Here is a 26709-nt window from a genome sequence, read left to right on the forward strand (position 1 = left end):
AATAAGTAAATAAATATTATTGTTCCCTTCAAATACCATCTTTATTCCTCTATCAAAATCCAAAACTCAATTTTACAGATTTTACTTTTCAGTTATCAAGTCCCACAAAATTTCACTCAGCTTGCATGATAAAGAAGCCAATAAAGAGGAAATCAGTTGAGCCTCTACTGGAGAACTAACCACAGGAAGAAATTGACGAAGATTAGGAAAGATGATAGCAAAATGAAGAATCAATCGGAGTCCTTTGATTTATTCATTCTACCTGTGAAAAAGAACAATGAAGAATGAAAGAAGAACAATTGTGTGTATTTACTGTATATTGAATTCTGAGTTCTTTACATTATGTTGATGGTTATATATACATTCTGAATTTCTTATTCTGACGATAGTTACAACGGATCTTTCTGTAAAGAGTAAAGGTAGAAGTGACCTTGAAGGAAAGGTTGCTCCTTTTATCCCAAGTCAGTGATGAGAATTCTGCACAAGCAACCTAGCTTGTGCAGCCTCTGAGACCTTAGCTTGTGCAGCCTTCCTTCTTTTTCCTTCAACACTCCCCCTCAAAGTGGGTTCATATAAGTTTATTGAACCCATCTTGTTGAGAATCAAATGGTGATTCTGGTTGTCAAGAGCTTTTGTAAATATGTCTGCTAATTGATCTTGACTCTTGATATAAGGCGTTTCAATTTCTCCCTTTTAAACTTTTTCCCTAATGAAGTGGCAATCAACTTCAATGTGTTTGGTTTGTTCATGGAACACCGGGTTCGATGCGATGTGGCGAGCAGCTTGGTTATCACAATACATTTTCATAGGTCCTTTACTTTCAATTTTCATGTCTTTGAGGACTTGCTTGATCCAAGTGAGTTCGCTAGCTGTGGATGCCATTGCACGATATTCGGCTTCGGCGCTTGATCTTGCAACTAAACTTTGCTTTTTGCTTTTCCATGTTACCAAGTTTCCTCCTACAAAGACACAAAAACCAGTGGTTGACTTTCTGTCACAGCTTCCAACCCAATCTGTATCAGAAAAACCAACTATATTATTAGAATTATTTTTCTTCATCCAAATTCCTTGCCCCGGGGTTCCCTTGAGGTATCTGAGAATCCGGTCAATAACTTCTAGGTGACTGGTGCGAGGGGCATGCATGAACTGGCTCACCATACTCACTGCAAATGAAATGTCAGGCCTAGTGACAGTTAAATAGATCAGTTTTCCTACCAAGCTGATAATGCCCTATGTTGGTGAATGGTTCTCCATCTTCTAGATTAAGTTTGATTTTAGTTTCCATTGGAGTGTTGGCAGGTTTAGCTCCTATTTTTCCAGTTTCCTTTAATAGATCAAGAGTATATTTCCTTTGAGATAGGAATAAACCCTTGTTAGACTTTGCAATTTCTATGCCTAGAAAATATGAAAGCTGGCCTAGGTCTTTGATGTCAATTTCTCTTTTTAGACTTTGTTTGACATTCTCTATCCCTTGATCATTGTTCCCTGTTATTATGATATCATCAACATATACTAAAATGACAATAGTGTGTATATGAGTGTGTTTAATAAACATAGAAGAATCAGATTCACACCTATTGAAATTAATGTTTAATAGATAGTGACTGAGTTTGGCATACCATGCTCTCGGAGATTGTTTCAGGCCATAGATTGCCTTCTTTAGCTTACATACCAGGGAAGTGTCTGAGGTTGATTCATGCCCGGGAGATAGAGTCATGTAGACTTCCTCTTCTAAATTTTCTTGTAAAAAGGCATTCTTGACATCCATTTGGAATAGGTTCCATCCCTGATTGGTTGCTATTGAGAGGAGGATTCTGACAGTATTCATTTTGGCCACCGAAGCAAAAGTCTCTTGGTAGTCAACTCCATAAGTCTGAATGAAACCTCGGGCTACAAGTCTGGCCTTGTATCTTTCAATGGTTCCAGTACTGTTGTACTTGATCTTGTATATCCATTTGCATCCCACGAGTTTTTTATTTGGTGGAAGAGATACAATACTCCATGTATCATTCTTTTCTAGGGCGTGAAGTTCTTCTTTCATGGCCTTACACCATTTGGGGTTGATATTGGCTTCATAAAAGTTTATGGGTGAAGTTCTTCTTTCATGGCCTTACACCATTTGGGGTTGATATTGGCTTCATAAAAGTTTATGGGTTAAGAGTGGTTTGAGATTTGGCATAAATAGTTGCGGTATTGGTTGGTTAGGGCATTATAGGAAATGAAGTTATGGATTAGATATGTTACCGTATGAGACATGGTCTCTAAATTTCACAAGTGGTCTAGTTTGACGGATAGATCTTCTCAAGGCCATTGCTGCTTCTTCTTGAGATTGAGCTACTGGTGTTTGACCGTCTCCCTCTGAAGGAATTAGCCTTGAGGCTGGAGGTGACTCCCCCTAGAGCAGATAATCCTGTTCAGAGCGGCTAAGAGAGAAATCAGAGTTAAGTGGAAATAACGACTTGCATGGCCCATTGGGGAAGTAAACGCGGGTGGGGTTGGTGTAGTAGGGATCAGTCTCGATAAAAGTAACATCTCGAGAGATATAGGTTTTGTGGGTTGAGGGATCATAACACTTATACCCTTTTTGAGTGGAGGAGTATCCTAGGAAAAGGGTTTTGACACAGCTTTTGTCAAGCTTATGCGGACGTTTGATATGCACGAAGCAGACACAACCAAAGACCCTAAGGTGCCCTAATTCTATTTTCCGACTTTTAAGGACTTCTAGAGGGCTCGTATTTTTTAAGTTGACAATGGGTAGCCTATTGATGAGGTATGTGGCGGTTAAGAGGGCATCCGACCAAAACATAAAAGGGACGTTATTTTGAAAAAGTAGAGTACGATTGACATTGAGAAGATGTCGATTTTTATGTTTTGAAACACTATTTTGTTCAGAGGTGTTAACACATGTGATTTGATGCACAATTCCATGTTGTTTAAAGAATGTGAAAAAATTTGGTTTATGTATTCCGTGTCGTTATCAGAGCGAAAAATTTTTAAATGGGCATTATACTGATTTTTGATGAAATTAAAGAATTCTTGAAAATGAGAAAAAACGTCATTTTTTCCTTTTAGTAAATATACCTAAGTGGTGCGAGAGTAATCATCAATAAATGTAACAAAATATCTAAAGTGATTATAGGAGGTAACTGGGGCAGGTCCCCAAACATCTGAATGTATTAAATCAAAAGCTTTTTCTGACATACTAGGAGATAAGAAAAAAAGGTAACCGAGTATGTTTAGAAAATTTACACACATCACAATTACTAGAGTACAAGTTGTAATAAAATAATTTGTTTAAAACGGTGTCGGAAGGATGCCCAAATCGTCGGTGCATTAACATGCCTTCGGTGGGATTGGTTGACACAAAACATTGCTTGGGAGGATTATGGAGATAGTATGAGCCATTTTCTAGTTGTCCTTCATCAATCGTCTTCCGGAAAATTCGATCCTGAAATATGACTGAAGATGGTGAGCAAATAACATTACAGTTTAAATCACGCGTAATTTTACCAACAGATGAAAATATCTTTAAGGTTGGAATTAAATAAATTTGTGGTGCCATATCTATGAATTTTGACTTTGCTTCCATTTGCAACTGTCACATGATGGAAATCCCTGATAGAATGAATTTTTTATAATTTTGTGGGATCCCAAGTCATGTGATCTGTTGCTCCAGAGTCAATAATTCAAGCATTTTGACAGGATTTTATATTTTTTCAAAATGAATTTAAAGTGGTTTGAACCGAACCTGACCCATCTGGTTGGGAAGACCCGAACCCATGGGGTTGCGGAACCAGGGTTTGAAGTTGGGCCAAGATTTCTGTTATGTGGGCCTGATTAATCTGCTGGGCATGGGCCTGGCGGGCCTACTGAGTCTGATGGGCCTGTTGGGTCAACAGAGTTGAATGGGCTAGATGGGCCTAAGGAGGAGCTGGGCTGAACCTAGTAGAGTGGGCCTGAGGTTGAGTTAGGCCGGGCTCAGTGGAGTGGGCCGAGTCTGGATTATACCCAATCCGAGTCGGGTCCATATAATGCTGCCAGGTCAAGTACTCGAGTCGAGTCGCTGTGTGACACTCGGAGTCGGGTCGGGTTTGCTTATAATTTAGGGACCCGGTATATACACCCGACCCCCCTTCTCTCAACCCTACCCCGTCATATTCTCCCCTACTTCTCTCAATATGTAATCCCTCTCTTCTGCCGCCACCCCTTTTCTCTCCTCTCCCCCCTCTTTTCACACCTCCAGATACTTCCCACCCCCGAGATGGCAGCAAATGCGGGTAGAGGTGCCAACAACCATCGCGGGAGTGACACTGCTTTTAGCAGTGGTCACAGCGTGCGATGGCGCTCGGTCCTCCCTGCTGACGAGCTGGGTCTCGTCGAGTGTTGTAGGCCTGGTTGTCTGTAAGGTCAGGGATGGAGTTCATGGTGTTTCTCCGCGTTTCCTCACGCTGTACACTTGCTATTACTGCGTCGATTTTTGGAAGTTCAAACGCGAGGAGGATCTGTGATCTCAAGCTTTCGTAGCTTGAGTCCGGTCCTCCAAGGTAAGTATATACTAGATCATATTCTGCTCTTCTCTGTATCTCGTCTGGGTCATTTGATGGCGGAAGGTAATTCTACAACTCTTCCTATCTTGTGAGTATTTCTGTTGCATATTGAGAGAAATTTTTTGTTCCTTGCTTGATTTGTGATAACTCTTACTTTAGTCTGAATATGTGGGCAAAATTATATTGATGGCCGTATAGACTCTTCATTTTTTCCCAAATTGATTTGACGATTCAATTAAAATGCAAAGACAAAAAATCTGTGTTTCCATGGTGTTGGTGAGCATTGACATGACCAAATGGTCAGTCGTTTGCCACTCCTCCATTCTTTCATTCTCTTCCTCTGTTGGGGCCTCTGGCCTTTCTGGTTTTGGCTTTTACTTTGTCCCAGTGATAAACCCCAGCTTTCTTCTGCCGCTGAGGGCAATATACACGGTTTTTTACCATTCAAAATAATTGAAATTTCCTTTAAGTGTGATGTTGGTTAATTTTTTATTTTGAGACATGGCTGAGTGAGAAAAGAATTTGGTAGATGATGAGCACAGGTTAAACCTGCTCTGGCACCATGTGAAAAACAACAATGAAAAATGAAAGAAGAACAATTGTGTGTATTTACTGTATATTGAATTTTGAGTTCTTTACATTATGTTGATGGTTATATATACATTCTGAATTTCTTATTCTAACGGTAGTTACAACGGATCTTTCTGTAAGGGGTAAAGGTAGAAGTGACATTTCCTGCTTTGCAGGAAAGGTTGCTCCTTTTATCCCAGGTCAATGATGAGAAGTCTGCACAAGCAACCTAGCTTGTGCAGCTTCTGAGACCTTAGCTTGTGCAGCTTTCCTTCTTTTTCCTTCAACACTACCCCATTTATGATACTGTAAGTGCTTTGATTTTGATGGTTATAAATAAACAATTGATTTTGCAAATTGCATTATTCTTTTTTTTGGTGAACTTGCATAAAAATTAGTAAAAAAAACTGAGGTCTAGGTTTAAAAAAAAATCACGCCTACCAATTTATTTTCTTGATTGTTAATGATGGGCTCTATCCAATGGCCATTGTTAAGGCTTGGCCTTTTATAAAACTGTGAAAGCTTATTGTCGGAATTTTGATAAAACACTAGTAAAAAATAATGTTTCTTTGATTGGCACCCTTGGAGCTTCAGGCAGGATGTTTCTTCTTTTTCTTTAGGAGCTTGTGCTTGTAGAGAACTTTATAATTCTCTGTCTTAGGCGGGAGTGATGGCGGAGCAGAGAACTTGTGATTATCTCTCAACTAAGAGTGGTGGTCGTCATCGTGGTGGTAGAGGTAAAGGTGGAAAAAAGTATTTTTATTTATCTAAAATAGATAACCGATATGAGTTACAAGCAAATGTATGAGACAAAAAAAAACAGTTAATAACATAACTTTTAAAAAATTTATTTATAATATTTAATAAATATGAGTTTATATTACACGCACTTGAATATGATAAATTAATGGATAAAGTTACTATTTTTTATAAAATAGTGAGCTAATTGGCCAAAAGATTAAGATCTAAATAAATTGCATAGGGACTTCAAGTAGAGGGGGCAAATTGCCCTTAAAACTTTTAGTCGATTTAGTAGAAATAATCAATTCAATCTAATCAAAAAAGATTTACTCAATATGAAAAGTTCAATTTGATCCTTGAACTTCATATTAAATGTCAAATTATTTAAAAATGAATATTATTGAGTTAAAGTTAAAATTTAATTTTAACATGAATTATTCATATTATTTAAAAAAAATAATTATATCATATTTTTAATTAACAATTTTAAATTATTATTGAACTCATATAAAATTGTGGTTCCACAAAAATAAAATAAAATATTATATTTTAGCTAATAATTTAATTAGTATATGACTCGGTTTCAAATCTTCACCCTATGATCATATAAATAATTAAAAAAAATAAAAAAATATTTCAAATAAGTTTTTGGTAATACTAAATTAAATAATCTTATAAATGTCTAGTATTTCTTCGAGTCAAGATTCAGGCCGAGTTTGAGAATGAAAGATTATTAAGTTATTATTATTATTATAAATTAAGACCAAATATTGTTGAAATATAAGATATTGTTTTAAATTTATAAAAGTATAATCTTATATAAGTTTGGTAATGTTATTTAATTTATGATTTTATTTAATAATATTATATAATTTCTTTTATAAAAAGTTATTTTTATAAAATTTAAAATTTAGCATGGAGTTCAAGGACTAAATTAAACTTTTTGTATTGACTAAGTAATTTAATTGAATTTAATTGACCACTTTTATCAAATTGCTCAATAAACTAATTAAAAAATTAAAATATAAATTAATTGCTCATTAGCTCCGAGTTGAGGAGGCAAATTGATTCTTTAACAGCAACAAAATACATTCTTCTTTATGGAAGAGCAATTCAGGAACTGGATAGTGAAAACAATACAGAATATGGAAAACATAATTAATGAAAACCCGTATATGTTGTAGAGATAAATATACAGATTGAGGAAGAAAGTTCCTTTAATCAATTTTAAGAATATATATATATATATATATATATATATATATATATTCTTTTAGAGAGGTTACAGATTTAAATAAATAAATAAATGAGCTCAATAAATCAAGAGCTATACTGAATAAGGAGATTAATATAGCCATGTCATCTAGATACCTTTTGGCCTCTCTTTTTTTTCTTAACCTTTAATTAATAATATAATAATATTTATTAATTCATCACATGATAAACTTTAGTTCTTGTTTGGTATTAAATATATGGATAAAATCTATATGATAACCAGTATTATGAGTGAGTCTCATATTTTTTTAATTTTTTTTTAGTGAGTTGTTAGTTGTATGAGAAAATATGCATTTTGCTTTCGAATGTAGTATAAGTGATATCCAGCTGGAGTTGAACTGTTAAAAAGTTGTCAATATAATTAATAAAGATTTTATTGTCTTTTCTGAGTTTAGTCTGGTTCTTGAAGATATAGACTTGCCTATTTTTTTTTTACTGTCTTTTTTAATTTTGTTAGTCGGACTTGCAACTCGATTGCTCATAGGTTAACTAGTTTTGGAGTCGGACTAGACTCTTAACAAATTTAGCTTTAGGAAGAATGCCCTTTGTGGATTTGGCAATTTCTATTGATAGAAATGTTATGATTGCATTGTTTGTTTATGACTTTAGTTTTAGAAGTATTATTTTTTTTTTTTCATTTTAAAGTTTTTTCTATAAGATTTTCTTGAAAAGTTCTTAATGAGACTCCTTTTTTAAAGTGGTTGATTTTTTTTATACAAGCTCTCCTTTTTTTAAAAAATAAATTATATGGATAAGATCTCATAATATATAAAACTTATTAGAATAGTTAAGTTAAGGTACTAAACAAAAAAACTAATAGGAGTTTTGGATATTTCATGAGATAGACTCGCACATTTTCAAATATATAAATATCCGACTCTATTTTCTTAATGTATATGAATTTACATTAATAACTAATTAATGTGTTAATGTAGCTAATTATAATACTGTAACTATAATTTGCCAACAAATTTCTTGTTGGTTCATTTATTTTATTTCCACCCCTAATAATTTAAATTATCACAAAGTATTGATTGGCATTTGGATATCAACTTCAATATTTAGTGTTTTCTAGCACAAATTGACTTGAAATTACTAATAGCATCATAATATACTTAGATTCATTTATTTTAAAAATGTAATTTGCTAATGAAATTCTCAAACACCAACAACTACTTCTATTGACTTTATCTTTATGCTTCCCTTTCTTACTATTTTTCCCTACGAATGAACACGTGGTAATCATAAGAAAAGTATTATTTCAAGTCATTGAAGAATTACATATGTCTAGAGATTTTTAACTCGAAATAAGTTGTACGGAGGACAAATAACAATGACTGATTATGATTGTTTTTAGGAGTGCATCATTAGCATATAAATCTAAAATAGGAAAGTCAATAACAAAATAGCAAATTTAGCTCATAAATTGTTGCGAAGCCTCAGGAGTGTCTTTTGACAAAATTAGTTACTTATTATCCTATAAAAGCATCATATACTTCACCATAGAAAAAACATCATTGAAAAACAAAAAAAAACCAGTCGCATTAGTTAAAGAAAAACAAATAGAAAAATGAGTTCAAAAACAATTATCTCGACAATATTTATGCTTCTATTGTCGATATCTATTCCTAGAGCACTATCAATTGATGTTGATATAACAACACTTGGTGCTAAAGCTGATGAGAAGACAGATATTAATGCAGTATGCATATACATTAATTTGATATATTTCATAGCAATTAACATTAATATATGTGATTATATATTCAGCTGAAGTATTTTGTTTTTCATTTCTTTTTCTTAGGCTTTGACGGATGCTTGGAAACAAGCATGTGGAGCAAAAGGTGCAAGTAAAGTTATAATTCCAAAAGGGATATATCTGTTAAGCGGTCCAATTATAATGGCAGGTCCTTGTCAAGGAACAATAGAGCTTGTAGTTGAAGGAACATTAAAAGCTCCTGAAAGTATAAAAGGAGATACATGGGTCAGTTTTGAACACGTTGATCAGTTTACAATGTCTGGTGGTGGAATTTTTGATGGTCAAGGGCAAAGTGCATGGGGAAAAAATGATTGTGCAAAAGATGCGACATGTGATGCAATGGCTTATGTAAGCTATTTTTAACATTTAGTTACATTACAATCTCCTTTATTTTAGAATAATATAATTATTTATATTGTTGATAATGCTTCTAACAAAATTTTACTTATTCTTTTTTGGAAACTCTTATTAGAATTTAAGGTTCAATTACCTCAACAAAGCTTTGATCCATGATATAACTTCCCTCAACAGTAAGAATTTTCATGTCAATGTCTTGGGATGCAATGACATTACCTTTAAAAGCTTCACAATTACTGCACCTGCAACTAGCCTCAATACAGATGGAATTCATATTGGACGATCAAAAGGCGTTAATGTTATTGACTCAAAGATTGGCACCGGTGATGATTGCATCTCCATTGGTGATGGTAGCCAACAAGTACATATCACAAATGTAAAATGTGGACCAGGCCATGGCATTAGCATTGGAAGTCTAGGGAGGTATCCTAATGAAGAGCCTGTGTCTGGAATCTTCGTTCAACATTGTACCCTCTCAAATACTGATAATGGTTTGAGAATTAAATCTTGGCCTGGACTAGAAAGTGGTACTGCAGCTGATTTGCATTTCGAAGATATTATCATGGAAAATGTGAAGAATCCTATCCTTATAGATCAAATGTACTGTCCATATAATCAGTGCAACCATAACGTAAGTATTTATGTAGTTTACAATGAAAATGATTTACAAAAGGAATATCAGTTATCAAGATTTTATATATTTATTAAATATATCACTAATTGTTTTTCCTTTTCTAATTTTTGATTTTTAGTCAGCATCAAAGGTAAAGATTAGTAAAGTTAGCTTCAAGCGTATAACAGGCACTTCTGCAACTCCTCTTGCTGTTCAACTTGTTTGTAGTAGTGGTCTCCCATGTGAAAGTATAGAACTTGAAGACGTTGATCTTAAATATACTGGTGGCGGCGGTCCTGCAACATCTGAGTGCAGTAATGTGAAGCCGAAAATTGCAGGAACATTTACTGTAGCTGGATGCGAAGCTTAAAATCACATCTGCAGTAGTGTGGTTTGTAGTTGACGTATTCAAATGAAAACAATATTTTTGTTTTGAGGATCACCCAGGTTTTTTAATGCTTGTAAGCAAGCATAAGTGGTGAACGCCCTTCAGTTTATTATCGATAAATAATATATTCTCTTTAATTGCCCAAATTTTTATTTTTTTTAATGCTACTTTTCTACCCTAGAAATCTGCAATGGTAATCTGTGATTTATCTCTTATATTAGTTTTATTCAATTCTTTTAATGAGTATATATTTCAGTTTATCATACTTAAAATTGCTTATAGATCTCTTATCACACTTACTCAAATTTTAAGCTGAGTTAAATTCCTAAGGAAATTCTTAGTTAATTTTGAGCCTGGTCCATTTCTCATTGTCCAAATTTGGCCAAAATAATATAAAGTAAATTTATATTCCATTGAAATCTAATCCTAATTGCAATTATATAACTTTCTCGAAAACAGAATAATTATATCTTTGAGTTTTCATTTCGTTAGCACTTACAGTGTTTCTAATTATCATTACAATCACCAGATGGAAACAATGATAACAGCGCTGCCACCAACTTTGCAATATTGGATGCCAGACTTAAAATCATATCTGTAAAATATGAATGTAATAAGGTGAATAATATTTTATTCTTACAGTTAATGTATTCAATGCCTTGTTTTGACCCATTATCTTACTTTGAGATGGATTATGAGTGAGTGCATTATTGATAAATTAAACAATGTTTTTAGTTTTCTAGTTCTTAAATATTTAACAGAACTTTTCTAACCTAGGAATCCATGCTGATTTTTCTTTCTTTCGTTGTGGTTTAATCAGTATTGTTTAGATCATACACTTTCTACTTGTATGAATTTCACTTTCACATCCATAAGACTTCACAAGATATTATAGCCATGGTTTTATTTTCTTTTCTATGGTAATTTATAAGCTTTTCTCGCACAAACATGACAAGGGCTTTGATAAGGGGTGTTTTGATATTTTATAGGTTTTATTTTGCTTTACAAAAATTGTATTAATCTATTTTTATAAACTTGTTTGAAAATGATTATCTAGATTTAAAACTAAAAGTGTATTTAGGAAGTAATTAATTTTTAGATTTATAGTACAGTTTATTAAGCTTTCTCAGAAAGAAAAGTAAAATTCAAGTTTAATAGAATAAACATCGATTTTGAAATTTGTTAAGTAAAAAATAGTTTTGGGTAGATCTATCTTTAGAGCAATCTTGAGAATCTAAATTTTAATGATTAAAATAATAAAAGTTTTTTAATTCTTAAAAGATACATGAATGCGGAATAGTTAAATTAGAAATAGAACTAGCAGTATAATATGATAAAGGGATAATTAAAAAAATTATATTTTTATTTTACTGATTTATAATTTTTAATATGTAATAATTTTTTTCAAATAAAAAGAGGTATTTAATTAGAAATCGTTATAAAAGAAAGTATCTCACATTAAAAAGTCTCAATTTATAAAAATTTAACTAACTTCACTCTAATTGGTCATCATTATCATATTTTTCACATTTGATAATATGAATTTAGAGTTTAAAAACTTTTAATTTCATTATTGACTGTTAAATTATCGTTTAAAAAGTTATTAATCTGATGAGATTGATTAACAGTCAAATAATAATATATTGAATTATTAATTTCTAAACTCATTTAATCAAATATATGAAATATGATAACAATGGTTGATCAGAGTAAAGACAACTAAATCCTTATCAATCAATACTTTTTAATAATAAAATACTTCATTTTGGTGCGATTTTTAATTGCATACCGCTTTATATCTGAAATATATCATATTATTAAAAATTATAAATAAAAAAATATAATGGCACTTTAGAAAATTTTAATAGTAGTAATTTTACCTCATATTTAGATAATGATTATAAAGGAAAAATTATATAAGGAGAAAAAAATAACTAAAATTCAATTATTTAAGAAAAAGACTATTACATATTTAAAAAGACAGTTGAATGAAAATTCTGATCTTATGAATCTCAAAATCAACAATATATTATAAAATAATAGAAAAAGGTCTAGTATATAAATATTGAAATAATTAAATTAGCAACACATTTTTTATTTTTATAGCAAAAACCTCTTAGAAAGGCAAGACTTGCACTGCAATACATGCATTGTGCTTAAATAATTAAGTCAATTTGATGCAACTCGCAAAAAGGAGTCTTCAATTTTCACCTACTTAACTCAATAGTTTTTAAATCAGTAATAAGCCATGATTCATTTACTATGAACTTTTGAAAGCCCTAAATACCTCCTCATTTTTTTTCTATAAATAGTGAACTAACAGAGCCATTTTCTATAAATGGGAAGTAAGGAAAGAAAAGTAGGATAAATCTAGCCCCCCAACTATAAACTAACAAAAAGGTAGAAGTTTGTTGGCTCAATTTTTCTTTTTTGACCATTGGAGCCATAATAAAAATACAAAGTTCACAAGCCAATAAAGTCTAACTCCATTACAAAATGAGCCTCAAACATGAAAAGTCCATCTAACTATTTCTACCACAAACTCTAAACGATGAATTGTTGAAGCTGTGCATATTGTTTTGGCATCAACAAAGAACAAAATGCATTCCAATTTGGACCATCATTGATTGCTCAAACCCAGCTAAGTAGCCACCAAATAAAGGAAAGGAAGAAAAACTCCATCAAGACAGTAATCTTTCATGGTGTTGTGACACCCTCAAAACTATTGTCACACGCTAGATCCAAACGCTCTAGTCTGAGAAAATTGGAAACAAGCTCAAACCTCCATTAGAGAAGGTTGAAAATGAATCTTGCATCTCTGCTATTAGACCATAAAAGAAAATTCCATGACCAGTGTGCTAGCAAAAGAGCCACCCATATGCACAAGCCAATGCTTGAGAAGAAAAGAGTATAATTCCTTAAACAAGGTCATTACACCTAGATAAAAGAAATATAGAACAAGAAGTAAAAGGACCAATAAAAAAAAACTGAGAAAAAGAAGAGTCCTTGCTGTTGGGAAACCATCAACAGTAAGGATAGGCAAAGACTTTTGAGAGTATTTTTTGTCATTTTTTCTCGAAAATTGAATTTTCCTAAATCTGGTTTCAAAATATGGAAGCTTAACCAAGACCATATATAATTCAATCTCTAATCAAATGTAATTTTCCACACCCTAACTCTTGTAATTTAAACTAGGACTCAGTTATTGATTGGCATCGTAGAACTAGAATGTGCCCCTAATGGAACAATTCTTGAATCAGGAAGATATCAGTGCTATCTTGAGAATTCGAATCGGTGCGAGGCACTTCCCTGATAGGCTCATCTTGTTCCCAGATAAAAAAGGCATTTTTTCCATCAAGTCTTGTTAACCTCTTGGCCTACTCTCGTTCTCAGAATTTAGACTCTTCTTCTTCAAATGCTATCCACATCAACAACTAGTTTGGAAATCGATCAGGAAACTCAAAGTTAGTCCTAGAGTTAAAACTTTCATGTGGCGTGTAGTTTGTAATGCTCTCCTATCTTTAGCAATCTTGAAGCACAGAAAATGCATTAGCTCGAACATGTGCTTGTTTTTATGGGAAGAGTAATGAGACTATAAAGCACCTCTTATTCTTTTGTGATCAAGCATCTGTTACGTGGTTTGCTAGCCCTTTACAATATAGACCCAATCCAATTGGGTTTGATAGTCTACAAGATTGGTGGCACAAGATGGTGGAATTTGACAAAGAAGATAGAGCTGATAATATTTTGTCCCTTGTAGCCAACACTTGTTAGTATATATTTGGAAAAGTACAAAAGGTTTTGTGCTTGAAAAGCAAGATCCACATCCAATCTGGAATGTGACTAGAGCTCAACAATGTATAAAGGAAGTGGTAAGTCTTCAACCTACTGAGAGTGTCGGCAAGGCAATGGATGAGGATCAGCATGTTGTTGTTGCAAGTAATTGGATTCCTTCCCCATTGATTTGCATAAAAATTAATGATGTTTTCCTTATAAAAAAGATTGTATGTCAGGCTATAGTATTGTGAGTCGTGATCATTAGGGGCGAATTTGGAAAGCAAGAATCCAGTTCGGTTCTGCAAGGTGAAACGAGAGCTCTAGTGGAAGCCATGCTTTTTTTTTTCGTCTAGAAAATTTGCACATGTCAATTTCGAAACTGATTCTCTTATGCTAGTGCAAGCCATTGAGAGCAGTGATTCAGAGATCAATTTGGCCATAGAAGCCGATCTCCTCTTTATTAAATCTTTAGAGTTATCAACTCCTCCTGGAGTATTTTGTACATGAGTAGAACTACTAATTTTGTTGCGAATTGATTGGCCAAACAAGGTATGCTAAATGTTTGTCCTATTGCATGGCAAACCAATCCCTAGCGCTTTTTCACTTGAGGGTTGAATATGTTTTTTTTTTGTATCAAACGAGTATAATGTATTTTTTTTGTTACAAATTTATATTTTTATTATTTTTTACATAATTTTGCATGTATTTAACATAAATCATTACTAAATTATGATTTTATAAAAAATGCAGCATCTTATAATGCATCATATAATTCATATATATATTAAAATTTTACTTTTAAAAAGTAATTTCTTAAATTTGATGAAAATAAAAATAATATATGTTCTAACAATCTTTTATCATTACAAAATATCTAATGGAATGTTAAATCACTTAAAAATACTTATTTTATAAGAAATTTATATTTCTATTAATATTTACAATCTAAAAAATGAGAAAAATATTAAATGTACCTAAAAAGTGCTAAAATATTAAAATACATGTTACTTTTTTAATATAAAAATACATATATCCATCAAATATAAAAGTGTAAAACCATAAGGTAATTTTTTGAATTTTACTCTAAAATATATACCACAAGAATCGTAATTAATTTGAAAGTTAGCACTATAACTGAAACGTACTAATAATATAAACTATCGAGTCTATTTCCATCATCCTGCACACCCATACATATATATATATATATATATATATTGATTTATTTTCTTATTTATATATAAACAATATTAACATAAAAAAAATTCAAATCTTATCGTGTTTTGACCTTTATTATCCAATATTTTTAATTTTGGCGAATTTATCAAAAAACGTAAATATTTTGACAATTTTAGCCAATTGATAATACTGACTCAAATTAGCTGACATTTTATTTAATATGACATGTAACTCATGTTGGCATTTAGTGCTTAAAATACGAGGGATCTATATGACACCTTATTTGTCACATTAACAACTAAGTTATTATTTTTAACCAAAACTGAAAAATATTTAGATCTATACACCCAATATTAATAATATCAAGATTTTATCCGATTCTAATCTATTTGCAAATAATTTTATGTTTAGCGATTTATTGCATCAATACAATCATTTGACTTGAATTAAGAAAATTCATCCAACTTGGTTACACTTTATTGAATAGCAAATGAAGTGTTGCGTATACCACATATTTAAATATTACCATTAATAGATATTCATATCATTGTTACATAAAATATATCATGCAATTTTGATCAGCATAGTTAATTTGCTAAAATGTTTAAATTTTTGGATAAAAATATCAAAATTAAAAGGATATTTCCAATTAAGAGTATCAAAAGAATAAATTTTAGAGTTAAAATAAAGTACAATTTGTATGTAAAATACACCCATATAATGTGCAACCCCCTCTTATAGAAGGATGGCTACGGTACTACCTTTCTATGAAAGGGTGCGTATGAAGCCCCTTAAAAGGAATGCCCAAGGCACAATCCTATATGGGGTGCATGCGACACCTTCCTTGAGCAAGGTATTGTATAACACCTTTTTCCATAAATGGGTGCTACAACTATATTGTTAACCTAGATGATTTATCATAAAGTTGAAGTCTCTAATTTTGATCTCAACAGTCAAATTGAGTCTAGAACTAATGAACTTTTAAGTGTTGTTTATGTAGTAAATATCATAGTTCATAATCCAAGTCTATTTAAAAATTGTGACCACACTCCTCAAAGCTCAACTACGAAAAGCTCAAATATAAAGACAGAAGCTCTGGCATATTTAGGAAAAAAAATCATGACCACACCTATGAAAGTGTGACCGCGAAAAGCAAGAGTTTTGAGGCAAAGGCTATTGGACTTTTGAAGCTGAAAATCGCGACTACTATCTTTAAAGTGCAACCGCAAAAATTATGAAGGGTTGTGACCGTTGTAAACCGCGATGCATACATTTGAAGCAGCTAATCCTTGTGTGCCATGTCAGATAACCATTGGGGACATTTCAAGAATCGCGACCGCGATTTTTAGACTATGACTGTGCATTTAATTAATTATCTTAAAATAAAATGAGTGCTTTTGAAAAAAAATTGTATAACAGTTCTTTAAGGTTTCTAAGGTATAAATACCACCTCAAATAATCTTAAATGGCTGATCAACAACCTTCAAAAGTTTATAGTTATTGTGCTTTAATTTTCTTTCTTCTTGCATTCAATTTCTTCAATTTTAGGTTGTTGTAAGAGCTTAAATACTCTTGTGAGATTTGAGTGTTATTCTTAAACACTCGAGATTGAGTTTGAGAGCTAACATAGGAAAAAAGTCCTATAAGGGTTGTGCGTGAGCCATAAGACATAAGTATAAAGGTTTGGTGTAAGCCTTAAATATTAATTTGAGAGTAAAGTTGGAGAAATTGCATTATAATTAAGTTAAAGATAGTGAAATATCCAATTGGAAATTAAAGAGTGGAGGCACAACTGGTTAATATTCGGACCACTATAAATTGTGTGTTATTCTTTCTTGTATTTACTTTCTTCTACTCTATAAATATTTAGTTAGCAACCATTCTCATATTTATCAATTCAATCCCCCCTTCTTAGTTCATAAGGATAAATATATACCCTCTTATGAGAATATTCATTTATGCTCTTTCTTTCAAATAATGAGTGATCTTTAAAAATTATATATATATATATATATATATATATATATTAAGCTATATTTCTCTATAAAAATATGAATTTATATAATCCATTTTATTTTATACACGAGATTTATTTAAAAAAAAAATCAAAAATCTCATGTATAGTATAAATGTAGACGCATCTAATAATGTCATTATTCAATATTTAAATCATATTACTAAATAAACATTATTTCAAACTTTATTATTGTGTTTTTTGGACAATTTTAGATTGTAAATAAGGCCAATTGTCATTCAATTGTGATATCTAATGTAATTCTGGCTTCACATGCTTAAAGTAACACTACAAGAATACCAACATGAGCACTAATTATCAACAGTTTACCGACGGATTAGTAACCGATACGGGTGTAATCCTCCTTACTTTTATTTGAAAGACATATAACATAGGGCCAAATAATAGGAAAAGAGGTCCAAACTACTTAACTGACTCAAAACCCATCTAAACACTTTTCTCATGAGATGAAGCCACGTAGCATACAAATCAATGACTATCATTGGCTCATTATCACTACAAATAATCCGCATTTCCTTATGAAAAGGACTTGCTCATTCTACAACTTCAGAGAAATGAGAGCTTCTTACTCTTAAATTTCTTTCTCTCAAACTATATTGCACGACTGAGCTTCCTTGAGTATCATTTTTATATGTTTTGTACGTTAAAAAAATTGTGACAATAACTAAATAAAAGGATGGGTATATGCCTAATGTCTCTTATAAGAAAGAGGCAAGTGCAAGTGTATTGCATGTGGATTTCTATTGTTTAAGGGATTTAACCATCTTTCTTCTAAATTTAACCAAAAACATAAAAACTGTTATGTCATCGTAAAGGATTTCAAACCGAGAAAAGGGGTTGCACATTGCATGTTATAACAATTATTCTTGACTTCGATCCCTTTTTCCCTTCTCTTCTTCCTCTCCTAAAACCCTAATTAATCTTGGTACATGGAACAAGATGTATGAAATGTAAATAGATAATTTACATGTAATATTGCATGGAAAGGTAAAGAAAAGAAAAGGAAAAGGAGATAAAAAGAAAAGGGAAAATGAAGGGCCTATTCAAGTCGAAGCCACGGACACCGATTGAGCTTGTGCAGCAAACGAGAGAGCTTCTCATCTTTGTTGATAAAAACACAGAAACTCGTGAGCGCAAGCGGGAAGAAAAGGTTCTTTTATATTTTTTTTTTCTTGAAATCTTTCTTAATTTTTTATTTTATTTTTCTATTATATTCAATTTTCTGATTGAAATTAGAAACTGGGGAAATTATAATGCGATGCATGACGACCCATTGAGCTAAATTACCTAATACATTATTAAATCTATTTCTCATATTGCATGAGATCAGAGTTTCAGACCTTTGATCTTTCTAGCCCTTGTAAGAACAACAAAAAAGATGCAAAGACATGAGAAGATAGATATCAGGAAAAAAACAAAAAAAAGATGGCAAATATTCTTTATTACATAACCAGTAATCCAATATAAAGATTTTGTATTGATCATGAACATTGTTGGGCAGATGTCAGAGCTGAGTAAATCAATTTTGGAAATGAGGACTGTTCTTTTTGGAAATGGCCAAACTGAACCAAGTCCAGAAGCTTGTGCCCAACTTGCACAAGAGTTCTTCAGAGAGGATACATTTCGCCTTCTCATTATTTGTCTCCCGAAACTCGAATTGGGGGTTAGCTTAAACTTCAATTCCAGTGATAAAATTTATTACATGGCAATTAATTAGAGTTCTTAATTTGATCATTCTTTTTCTTTTTGATCATCATAATTGCAATAGGCACGTCAAAATGCTACTCATGTGATAGCAAATTTGCAAAGACAACGTGTTAAGGGGCGGTTAGTTGCACCTGATTACCTGGAAGAAAATTTGGACCTTATGGATATTTTGTTACCTGGGTAAGATTTTGTTCTGCTTAACAGATCAAATGCTACTTATATATGAAATTCAAATATTTTGAACTAAGAGTTGATAATGTTGTTGATAGCTATCTAGATGATGAGATTGCTCTAACTTATGGTGCAATTTCAAGGGAGTGCATTCGTCATCAGACTGTGGCTAGGTAAGCAAATATGATTTATGTTCATTGACTTGGAGAAATCACATCATTAGTCTCAACAAAAGTTTATTTTTAAATTTGTTTTTGGCCATTTCAATTATTCGAGGTGCGTATACAACTGGGTTATGACAATTTTTAACCGTGTAAATTGAATAAAAGACATATTATAATGTAAGCTAATTTATAGTTAATTTATTAGGTACGTTTTGGAATCCGAGCACATGAAGAAATGTTTTAATCATATACAGATTCCCAATTTTGATATAGCATCAGATGCTCAAGCAACTTTTAAAGTTAAGTACGTTTAACAGTAATGAATTCTTGTTTTCCTAATTTGCTTTCACACTCATATTTCATTTCAAACTGCTAAACAGTTTCTAGTTCTCAATTTCATCAGGAACTTTTGACAAGGCATAAATCTACTGTAGCTGAATTTCTTTCTCTAAATTATGAGTGGGTAAGTTCTCTTTAGCTAGCACCTACTCCTAAAATCTAACTTTCTTCTCTTAGACAATGGTCAGAAAAGCTGATGCCACACAGAAGAATATTGCTATCTGAAACTTTAAGACAGTTTTATTGAAAAGTACCACCATATGTGGCATTAATACAATTAATTCATTTGGTGATTTTTGAACTGTCATGTAACAATTTTTCACAAGTAATTAGTATCAAGAGAATAACTTTGTTACTTGAATAGTCAAGTTACTTGTTTCTTAATTTTCTTTTCGTTTTCGTAAATTCTGAGTTTAATTATATTCTGAGGTATCCTCAAATTTTCTTTTGATTCAGTTTTTTGAAGAATACAATACACAATTGCTGCAATCTTCGAACTATATAACCAGACGTCATGCTGTCAAGGTATCATTATTTTTCACATATCCTTTTGTTTTAATTGCTGCCATGGTCAGTTTTTTTTCCTTCAAGACTCCAATCATTTCCATTTAATTTTGTACTGTCTATAGCATAATAAGAAATGTATGAATCTAATTTTGGGTGTAAACTCAAACATTTTAAAGGGTTAATTCTTACCTACACCGGGCGTATATATCACAATTGAGGAGAAAAGTGATATATATATATATATATATATATATATTTTAGACTTTATTATTAAATGATCGATATATACTCAATTATTTAAAATTAATCAACTTGGTGTATGCGTGAGGAGATCTATCTAGACCGACAAGAATTTTTCTATTCCAAAGAATTTCTAAACAATGGACTGAAAAGATCTGGCAATATAAAAAGAGGGCAATTCAATTTTCCAGTATTTACTTTCTGATGGCAGTGTTACTTGAATGTCTCAGTAATTTTTGCAAAGCAAAAACTCTCAAGTACTGGTGACAGCATTCTTCTATATTTCTAATTGCATTTATTTTTGTTCCTGCATTACTAATAACGTTTATATATTTTATCCTAGTTGTTGGGTGATGTATTACTTGAACGCTCAAATTCTAATGTGATGATTCGCTATGTGAGCTCATTGGATAACATGAGAATTCTGATGAATCTTTTCAGGGTACTCTCCTATTCTATCATTAAGCAAATATGCTTATACTTGGGATGCATTTCTGTTCTTATAAATTTTGGTTCATCCATTTGCAGGACTCCAACAAAACAATACAGTTGGAAACCTTTCATGTCTTTAAGGTACTATTTAAATACAATTTTGTCCTTTTATTTGTCCTTCCAAAGTTTAAGTTCTTCCTTCTGTTTTGCTTTGTTTTTCTCCTATTTTGATAGTTATTTGTTGCAAATCAAAGTAAACCTCCTGAGATCATCAGTGTACTTGTCACAAATAGGAGCAAGCTTCTCAGGTTCTTAGGCGACTTCAACATTGACAAGGGTAAGTAAAATATGTTCATATTTTCTGAATTCATAAAATTGATCTGACAATAAATGATAATGTTAATGCAGACAACCTTCTTTTCTATCTTTTATATATGTTTATATTTTCCGGATTCATAAGATTAACCTGACGATAAATGATAATTTTAATTCAGATAACCTTCTCCCTTATCCTTTCTGATCAAAATTGTATAGAAAAGACAGAAAAGATATAATTATGGAGCTTATATATGGATCTTTTTGGTCCAAAGTAGGTTATATATAGATTCTGATGCAATATAATATTATGTTAATCTTGATGCAGACGATGACCAATTTCAATTGGACAAAGTTCAAGTCATGAAAGAAATTGCCACTCTTGAAATTGGAGATCGTTCATGCGTGGATTCAGAGGAGTGTGAGGTCGAATCTTAAAAATACTACTCAGCATCTAATTTTTATTTACACATTGCCTTTGCTATAATATCACATCAGAAACTGTAGAGGAAACATGCCTGTCTCTGTACCACCAATCTGTTGATTTCTGTATAGATACTAACATCTTCAAATCTTCTTTTCCATTTTCACCTCGTTTAATATGTATACAAATTATACAACTAGTTACATATTTTTTTTTGTACATTTCCTATTTAATGAAGAAAAATATACACTAAATTTTGAACTCTTTAAAATAATACAATACCAAATAAATAACTCTTTCATCACATAATGCAATACGAAATAAGCATCCCATCCAATAGTTTATTATTAGCAGGTTTGCGTAAACTTAAGGCTCAGTTTGTTCTCCAAAATAGTAGGGAACAAAAAGACTAAAAGCAATTGGAAATAAAGACTATAGGCTTCAAATAACCTTATGAAACCCAAATTAAATTAGGTGTTTTTTGTTTTTTTGGTTATTTTGCTGTCGAGAGTTACATCAGGGGTGTTAATAATAACCTTATGAACCCAAGTTTTATAAAGTGTGTTAATAATTAAAGATATGAGCCATAGGCCATTGTTAATTGCAAGCCCAAGTCAATTATTAAAGATAATCTTTTTTTTTTTTTAAAGTAATAAGAATTATTTCAATTCTCTCAGACAATGAGAAATAAATGTAAACAATCCAATAAAATTTCTATGTAAGTAACAAGAAGAGTACAGCCAATCTATCAACATGCCCACATGACACTGTACTCACAAATCACCATAAAAAAGCTATAATGAATAAGCTCTACAAAACACATAGGTAAATCCGTATAAAAGACTCCAAAAAAATGGGGGAAAAAAAAAAAGAAAAGAAAAAGCAACCCAGCAATTGGGTACGTACCTAAAGTAAAGTACAGATGATGAGCTATAATTTCTATATATAATGGCCTAAGCACCATATCCATTAGTTCCATTGGTATACTTGTCAGAGCTAACTGTTTTCTTCCTTCTGATGACAATAAGCCATGTGACTGCCTCCAAGACAGCAGCTGTGGCTCCCAAGAATATTAGAACGCCACTGTATGCCCTTTTCCATTTCTTTTCTGGGTCCAAAATGTCAAGCCCTTCGTATACATTAATTATGCTCAAAATGATTGTTGCATACCCAATGGAATGATGGTAGATGTTCCAGTACAGTCTGTATTTGTGATCTGGCTTTGGCCTCAATAACATAGCAAATATCTGTTCATAATTGGAAAATAAAAATATTTGATCAGATTATGAAAGAAAGGAAAAGTAATAATCAATGACAGAGGTAAAAAGAAATGTTTATTTTGTCATTTTTAGTTTTTAATTGGTAGTCTATATAGAAATAATCGACATAAATTGAACATTGTGGTGGGTGGGGACCTTCCTGGGTGGTTCCTTTGGCTTCTAGAAGCAGAAGTGGGACGACTAGAAAGGAACCCACCCAAGTATTTAGCCGACTGCTGGAATATTTAATAGGACACAAACACTGACTTTTTAGGCATCTTAGAAACCAAGAAATTGTCACAATCTTAATAGAAGAAAATGGAAAGTCCAACAGAAAAAATCTCTATTTCTAACAGAATACTTTGCAAAAAAACCAGTTTTCATATTTCCAATGCAATTGCAAAAATATTCTAAATTTTATTGAAAAAGATAAAGATTGACTACCTGAAGGGTTGCAAGGCAGAAGAGGGTTATGCCAATGTTCCTGTGCTTTTCATACTTAATTCCAGGAGAATCACTGCCAAGTTTAAGACCAGTTCCCCACCCAGCAACACCAACAACATATGCAGAAGATTGGCAAGCAACGTGTAGGTAAAACCAGGCTGGGTTTGCTACCTTGAACACCTTAACGTACCTAGCTATCATAATTCCTGTAGGCATCAGAATTCCCCAACTCACCGCATTCAGCACACCATGAACCTGAAAATGTCAGTCAGAATTTCATCAGGAACTCATTCTTTAATCAGTTAATGAAAAGGGTATTGAAAATGGTCAAAGGTTTGGAACTTAGACCAATTATTTCATTTGACTGCAAGTTCTTAAGAAAAGGAAAAATGGATCTTACATTCTTTTTACTGTTTGATGGGGCACTTCCGGCAACGGTTGTTCCAGTGGCGAAATTAATAGTACCAACAGATGCTCTGTTCGCTGGATCCATAGCATGCGAATTAAAAGTAGTTCCAGTCATGGTGCCAACTTGCCAAACTTGATTTGTGGATATCAAGTTAGCATTAAGTTGCAAAGTAGCAAAAATGATCATCTCATTATTTGAATACTCGGCTCTAATATTCTGGACCCCGAAACTCAAATTTCCCCGCTGCATCGTCGGGCTCATAGTATCTATTGAGGTAGTGTACGCAGTGGGGGTGCCAGTGGAGTCATGGAAAGCTAAAAGTGCTTGTGACCCTTGCATCTGTTGTCCTGTAGGATTGAGAGCCCAAACTACCCAGTTGGATGTTGTTGTTCCAGTTCTACGAAAGGCAATATCCGCTGTCATGTTTGATGGGTGGTAATTCCAGTGGAGGAAAGAATCCAGCTGAGGAAGATCACTGCAAGTGGCATATATTTGATTGCTAGAGAAAGTAAAGGTCCCGCATGTTTGTGCTAGAGAGGGAACGCTTAAGCACATGAGTAACACACAAGAGAACAGAGCAGCTCTTAAAGATTTACCCATGGCGGTATCCAAGTTGCAGAGATGATGATGATATTAGAGAATTCTGATAGCTCTGTCAAGGGAACAAGGTTTCTTCAGTGTGTGGGTATGTCCTGAAATATGTTCCCCTGTGGAGTTGTTTGAGAGTTGTTGATTCAGAAAGTTGGGATGGGTTTATATAGAGGCTTGGAACAGGGCGGAGGGAAGTCCTTGGAAGGTTGTGTTTCTTTGACTAATTCTGCTCCGAGTGGGAGACGGATTCTTAAGATCATATATAATTATATTATTTTTTGGAAATAAATATAATCTATTATTAAAGAACAGAATGTGGGTATTATTTTCACCTTTTCTTTTTTTTTTTTTTTTTTTTGGAGGGTTTGAAGGGTAGAATGAAAAGTTATAAAAGTGGTAAAACATATATTAATTAATTAGTTATAAAATTAGTTGATATCACCTAATTAGAATTGGCCTTACACACCAGATTTATTAGCTGTATTTAGTAATTTGTGAATCATATGTAAATTGGAGATATCTTAGATTTTAATTGAGAAAAAAAATATTTTATTTAATTTTAATGAGAAGTAGTTTTTGTTAAAAAGTGTAGGCAACATGATGATCTTTTGCATCTAAAGGACAGTGGAAGAAGATTTTGGAAATGAGTGGGGCAACTATTGTTTTAATTAAAAAGAAGGGGGCAAAGAAAGATTTTCCATAAAAAATTGTAAATCATTTGTGGTCCTTGGGGAAACATGAAAAATAGAAAAATACATGCGCAAGTAGACTGGAAAGTGACCTTCTTTGTTACGGTTAGGATTAAAATATTTCTAAGTTATGAAGTTTCTTAGTGCCTATATAGATTAGTGCTTCTTTTTCCAACTACTCTCCATGTTCACACATGCTTTTTTGAACTCGTCCCTCTCAAGGAGTTGGTTTCTTTTCAAATAAACAATAATCATATTATGTGATAGTTTATATTTAAGATTCGTCATGGTCTGATTTCGGTTCAAAAATTATAATCGAATTTTCATTTAATAGAATCGGAACTAGCACGTATGAAAATAGTACTGCGAATTTAATTTCAGATAAGGTCAAATCGATTAATTTAAAAATAATTTAAAATATTATTTTATTTTTTATTTTTTTTATTTTGAATCAACACTTATTTATTCGATTTCAATTTAAATAACGTAAAAAAAAATATTATAACTAGATAGATTTTCTTGAATAGTTAAATATAATATTTTTGATTGATTTAAGTCTAATTCTGAATCAATAATTTATCGTGATGAATAATTTAATATTTAAAAAATTGGAAAAAGTAGCTAGAAAGATGGTCCCACGTGCGAGAAAAACAAGGTATGAAATTTAAAGTCAAGTTTTCAGAAGATCAACATACCACACCTACCCATTGCAAGACAAAAATGACCAACTTCATTAGCACGAAATGAGGGCAAATACAAAGACGAATTATGTAGAGACATTATAGACCACGGCTTCTTCTCCTTGTTTTTCCTCTTTTCTTTTTTTCCTTTTTTTAATTTCAATACTTGAAATGATTTTTTCCTTTTTGTCTTAAATCATTTTTACAAAATTTCTATAACATTGACCATAATTACCTACCATCATCGATGACAATAACAGAAATTTGACTTTAAATATGTAATTTTTAATGTGAGTTCACAAAATTCATAATTCATTACTGTGTTACATTGCTGATTGTTCTATGGATTTGACATATTAATGAATTTCTTCTTTTTTTTTTCTGTTTTAGAATTTTTTTAAATACTGTCGTAACTTTTATTAATGACTATTTTATATTATTTAGTTACAATATGTGTTTTTAATTGATATGCATTATATTGTATAGTAGGTATTTCTTTTCTTAATAGTACACATTCAAGTTGGCGCCATCTAAAGGAGAATTTAAAAACCAAGTCGAAAATAGAATAATATAACTAAATCAAATATATTAAGTATTGTTGTTAAGGTGCACCCAAGGGTGTGAAAACATCAAGAATTTAATTAACATTCATATTTTATTTTTTTATCGTTAATGTTTGACTTTTATAAATGGATAATTAAAGTTCTAAATTACAAATTCACGACCAAATCTTAAGAAAAAAAAAACATATTTATATTATTTATATAAAATAGTGTAATTTAATTAGAGCATCCATTTCTTAATAGAATCATGCTAAAATATATATGTAAGGGAATTAATGATACTGATTATAATAAAAGTAAATGGGAAATAAAAGATTATTGAAAAACAAAAGAGAAAAGGTTGTAGTACAAAATGTGAACTATCGAATAACGTACAGAATATGAGTAATGCAGCAGTACACAAAAGTGAAGAGAGAAAAAAAGGGGTATTTAATTATCATAACGTGTTGACTGACAAGAGGTCAAAAACGCAAGTAGACTCGGCCGTTTTCAGACAATGGAAACATCTTTATTTTATGCCAAAGAGAAATGACG

At 31.9% G+C, this 26709-nt stretch overlaps 3 protein-coding genes across 3 annotated transcripts; 2 read left to right on the plus strand and 1 right to left on the minus strand.

The window, feature by feature from the left end:
• Positions 1-8631: 8631 nt before the first annotated feature.
• Positions 8632-10396, plus strand: LOC107262276 (exopolygalacturonase-like). The gene is made up of 4 exons (XM_015727112.2): positions 8632-8835; positions 8938-9240; positions 9365-9880; positions 10002-10396. The coding sequence occupies exons 1-4, from the start codon at positions 8704-8706 to the stop codon at positions 10230-10232; spliced, it is 1182 nt and encodes a 393-aa protein (XP_015582598.2). The 5' UTR covers positions 8632-8703; the 3' UTR covers positions 10233-10396.
• Positions 10397-17825: 7429 nt separating this feature from the next.
• LOC8275949 (putative MO25-like protein At5g47540) lies at positions 17826-21716 on the plus strand. Its single transcript, XM_002531957.3, has 11 exons — positions 17826-18391; positions 18743-18904; positions 19010-19128; positions 19218-19292; positions 19489-19582; positions 19687-19746; positions 20079-20147; positions 20713-20811; positions 20898-20942; positions 21036-21138; positions 21445-21716. Exons 1-11 carry the CDS (start codon positions 18272-18274, stop codon positions 21552-21554), a joined length of 1056 nt encoding a protein of 351 aa, XP_002532003.2. The 5' UTR covers positions 17826-18271; the 3' UTR covers positions 21555-21716.
• A 512-nt stretch (positions 21717-22228) lies between these two features.
• LOC8275950 (cytochrome b561 and DOMON domain-containing protein At5g35735) lies at positions 22229-24393 on the minus strand. Its single transcript, XM_002531958.4, has 3 exons — positions 23644-24393; positions 23244-23498; positions 22229-22787 (listed from the first exon to the last, which is right to left on the minus strand). The coding sequence occupies exons 1-3, from the start codon at positions 24250-24252 to the stop codon at positions 22494-22496; spliced, it is 1158 nt and encodes a 385-aa protein (XP_002532004.2). The 5' UTR covers positions 24253-24393; the 3' UTR covers positions 22229-22493.
• Positions 24394-26709: the final 2316 nt, after the last annotated feature.

Source organism: Ricinus communis, chromosome 7, assembly GCF_019578655.1.
Source record: "Ricinus communis isolate WT05 ecotype wild-type chromosome 7, ASM1957865v1, whole genome shotgun sequence".
In the NCBI taxonomy this organism is placed as follows: Eukaryota; Viridiplantae; Streptophyta; class Magnoliopsida; order Malpighiales; family Euphorbiaceae; genus Ricinus; species Ricinus communis.

Bases quoted from the DNA above. Each gene is read 5' to 3' on its own strand.
- LOC8275949 (XM_002531957.3), top strand. From the start codon at position 18,272: ATGAAGGGCCTATTCAAGTCGAAGCCACGGACACCGATTGAGCTTGTG. The intron at 19,293-19,488 runs GTAAGCAAATAT...TTAATTTATTAG, and splicing joins CGTCATCAGACTGTGGCTAG to GTACGTTTTGGAATCCGAGC. The intron at 20,148-20,712 runs GTATCATTATTT...ATTTTATCCTAG, and splicing joins CCAGACGTCATGCTGTCAAG to TTGTTGGGTGATGTATTACT.
- LOC107262276 (XM_015727112.2), top strand. From the start codon at position 8,704: ATGAGTTCAAAAACAATTATCTCGACAATATTTATGCTTCTATTGTCG. The intron at 8,836-8,937 runs GTATGCATATAC...TCTTTTTCTTAG, and splicing joins AGAAGACAGATATTAATGCA to GCTTTGACGGATGCTTGGAA. The intron at 9,241-9,364 runs GTAAGCTATTTT...AACTCTTATTAG, and splicing joins CATGTGATGCAATGGCTTAT to AATTTAAGGTTCAATTACCT.
- LOC8275950 (XM_002531958.4), bottom strand. From the start codon at position 24,252: ATGGGTAAATCTTTAAGAGCTGCTCTGTTCTCTTGTGTGTTACTCATG. The intron at 23,499-23,643 runs GTAAGATCCATT...TGACATTTTCAG, and splicing joins CATCAAACAGTAAAAAGAAT to GTTCATGGTGTGCTGAATGC. The intron at 22,788-23,243 runs GTAGTCAATCTT...AATTATGAACAG, and splicing joins TCTGCCTTGCAACCCTTCAG to ATATTTGCTATGTTATTGAG.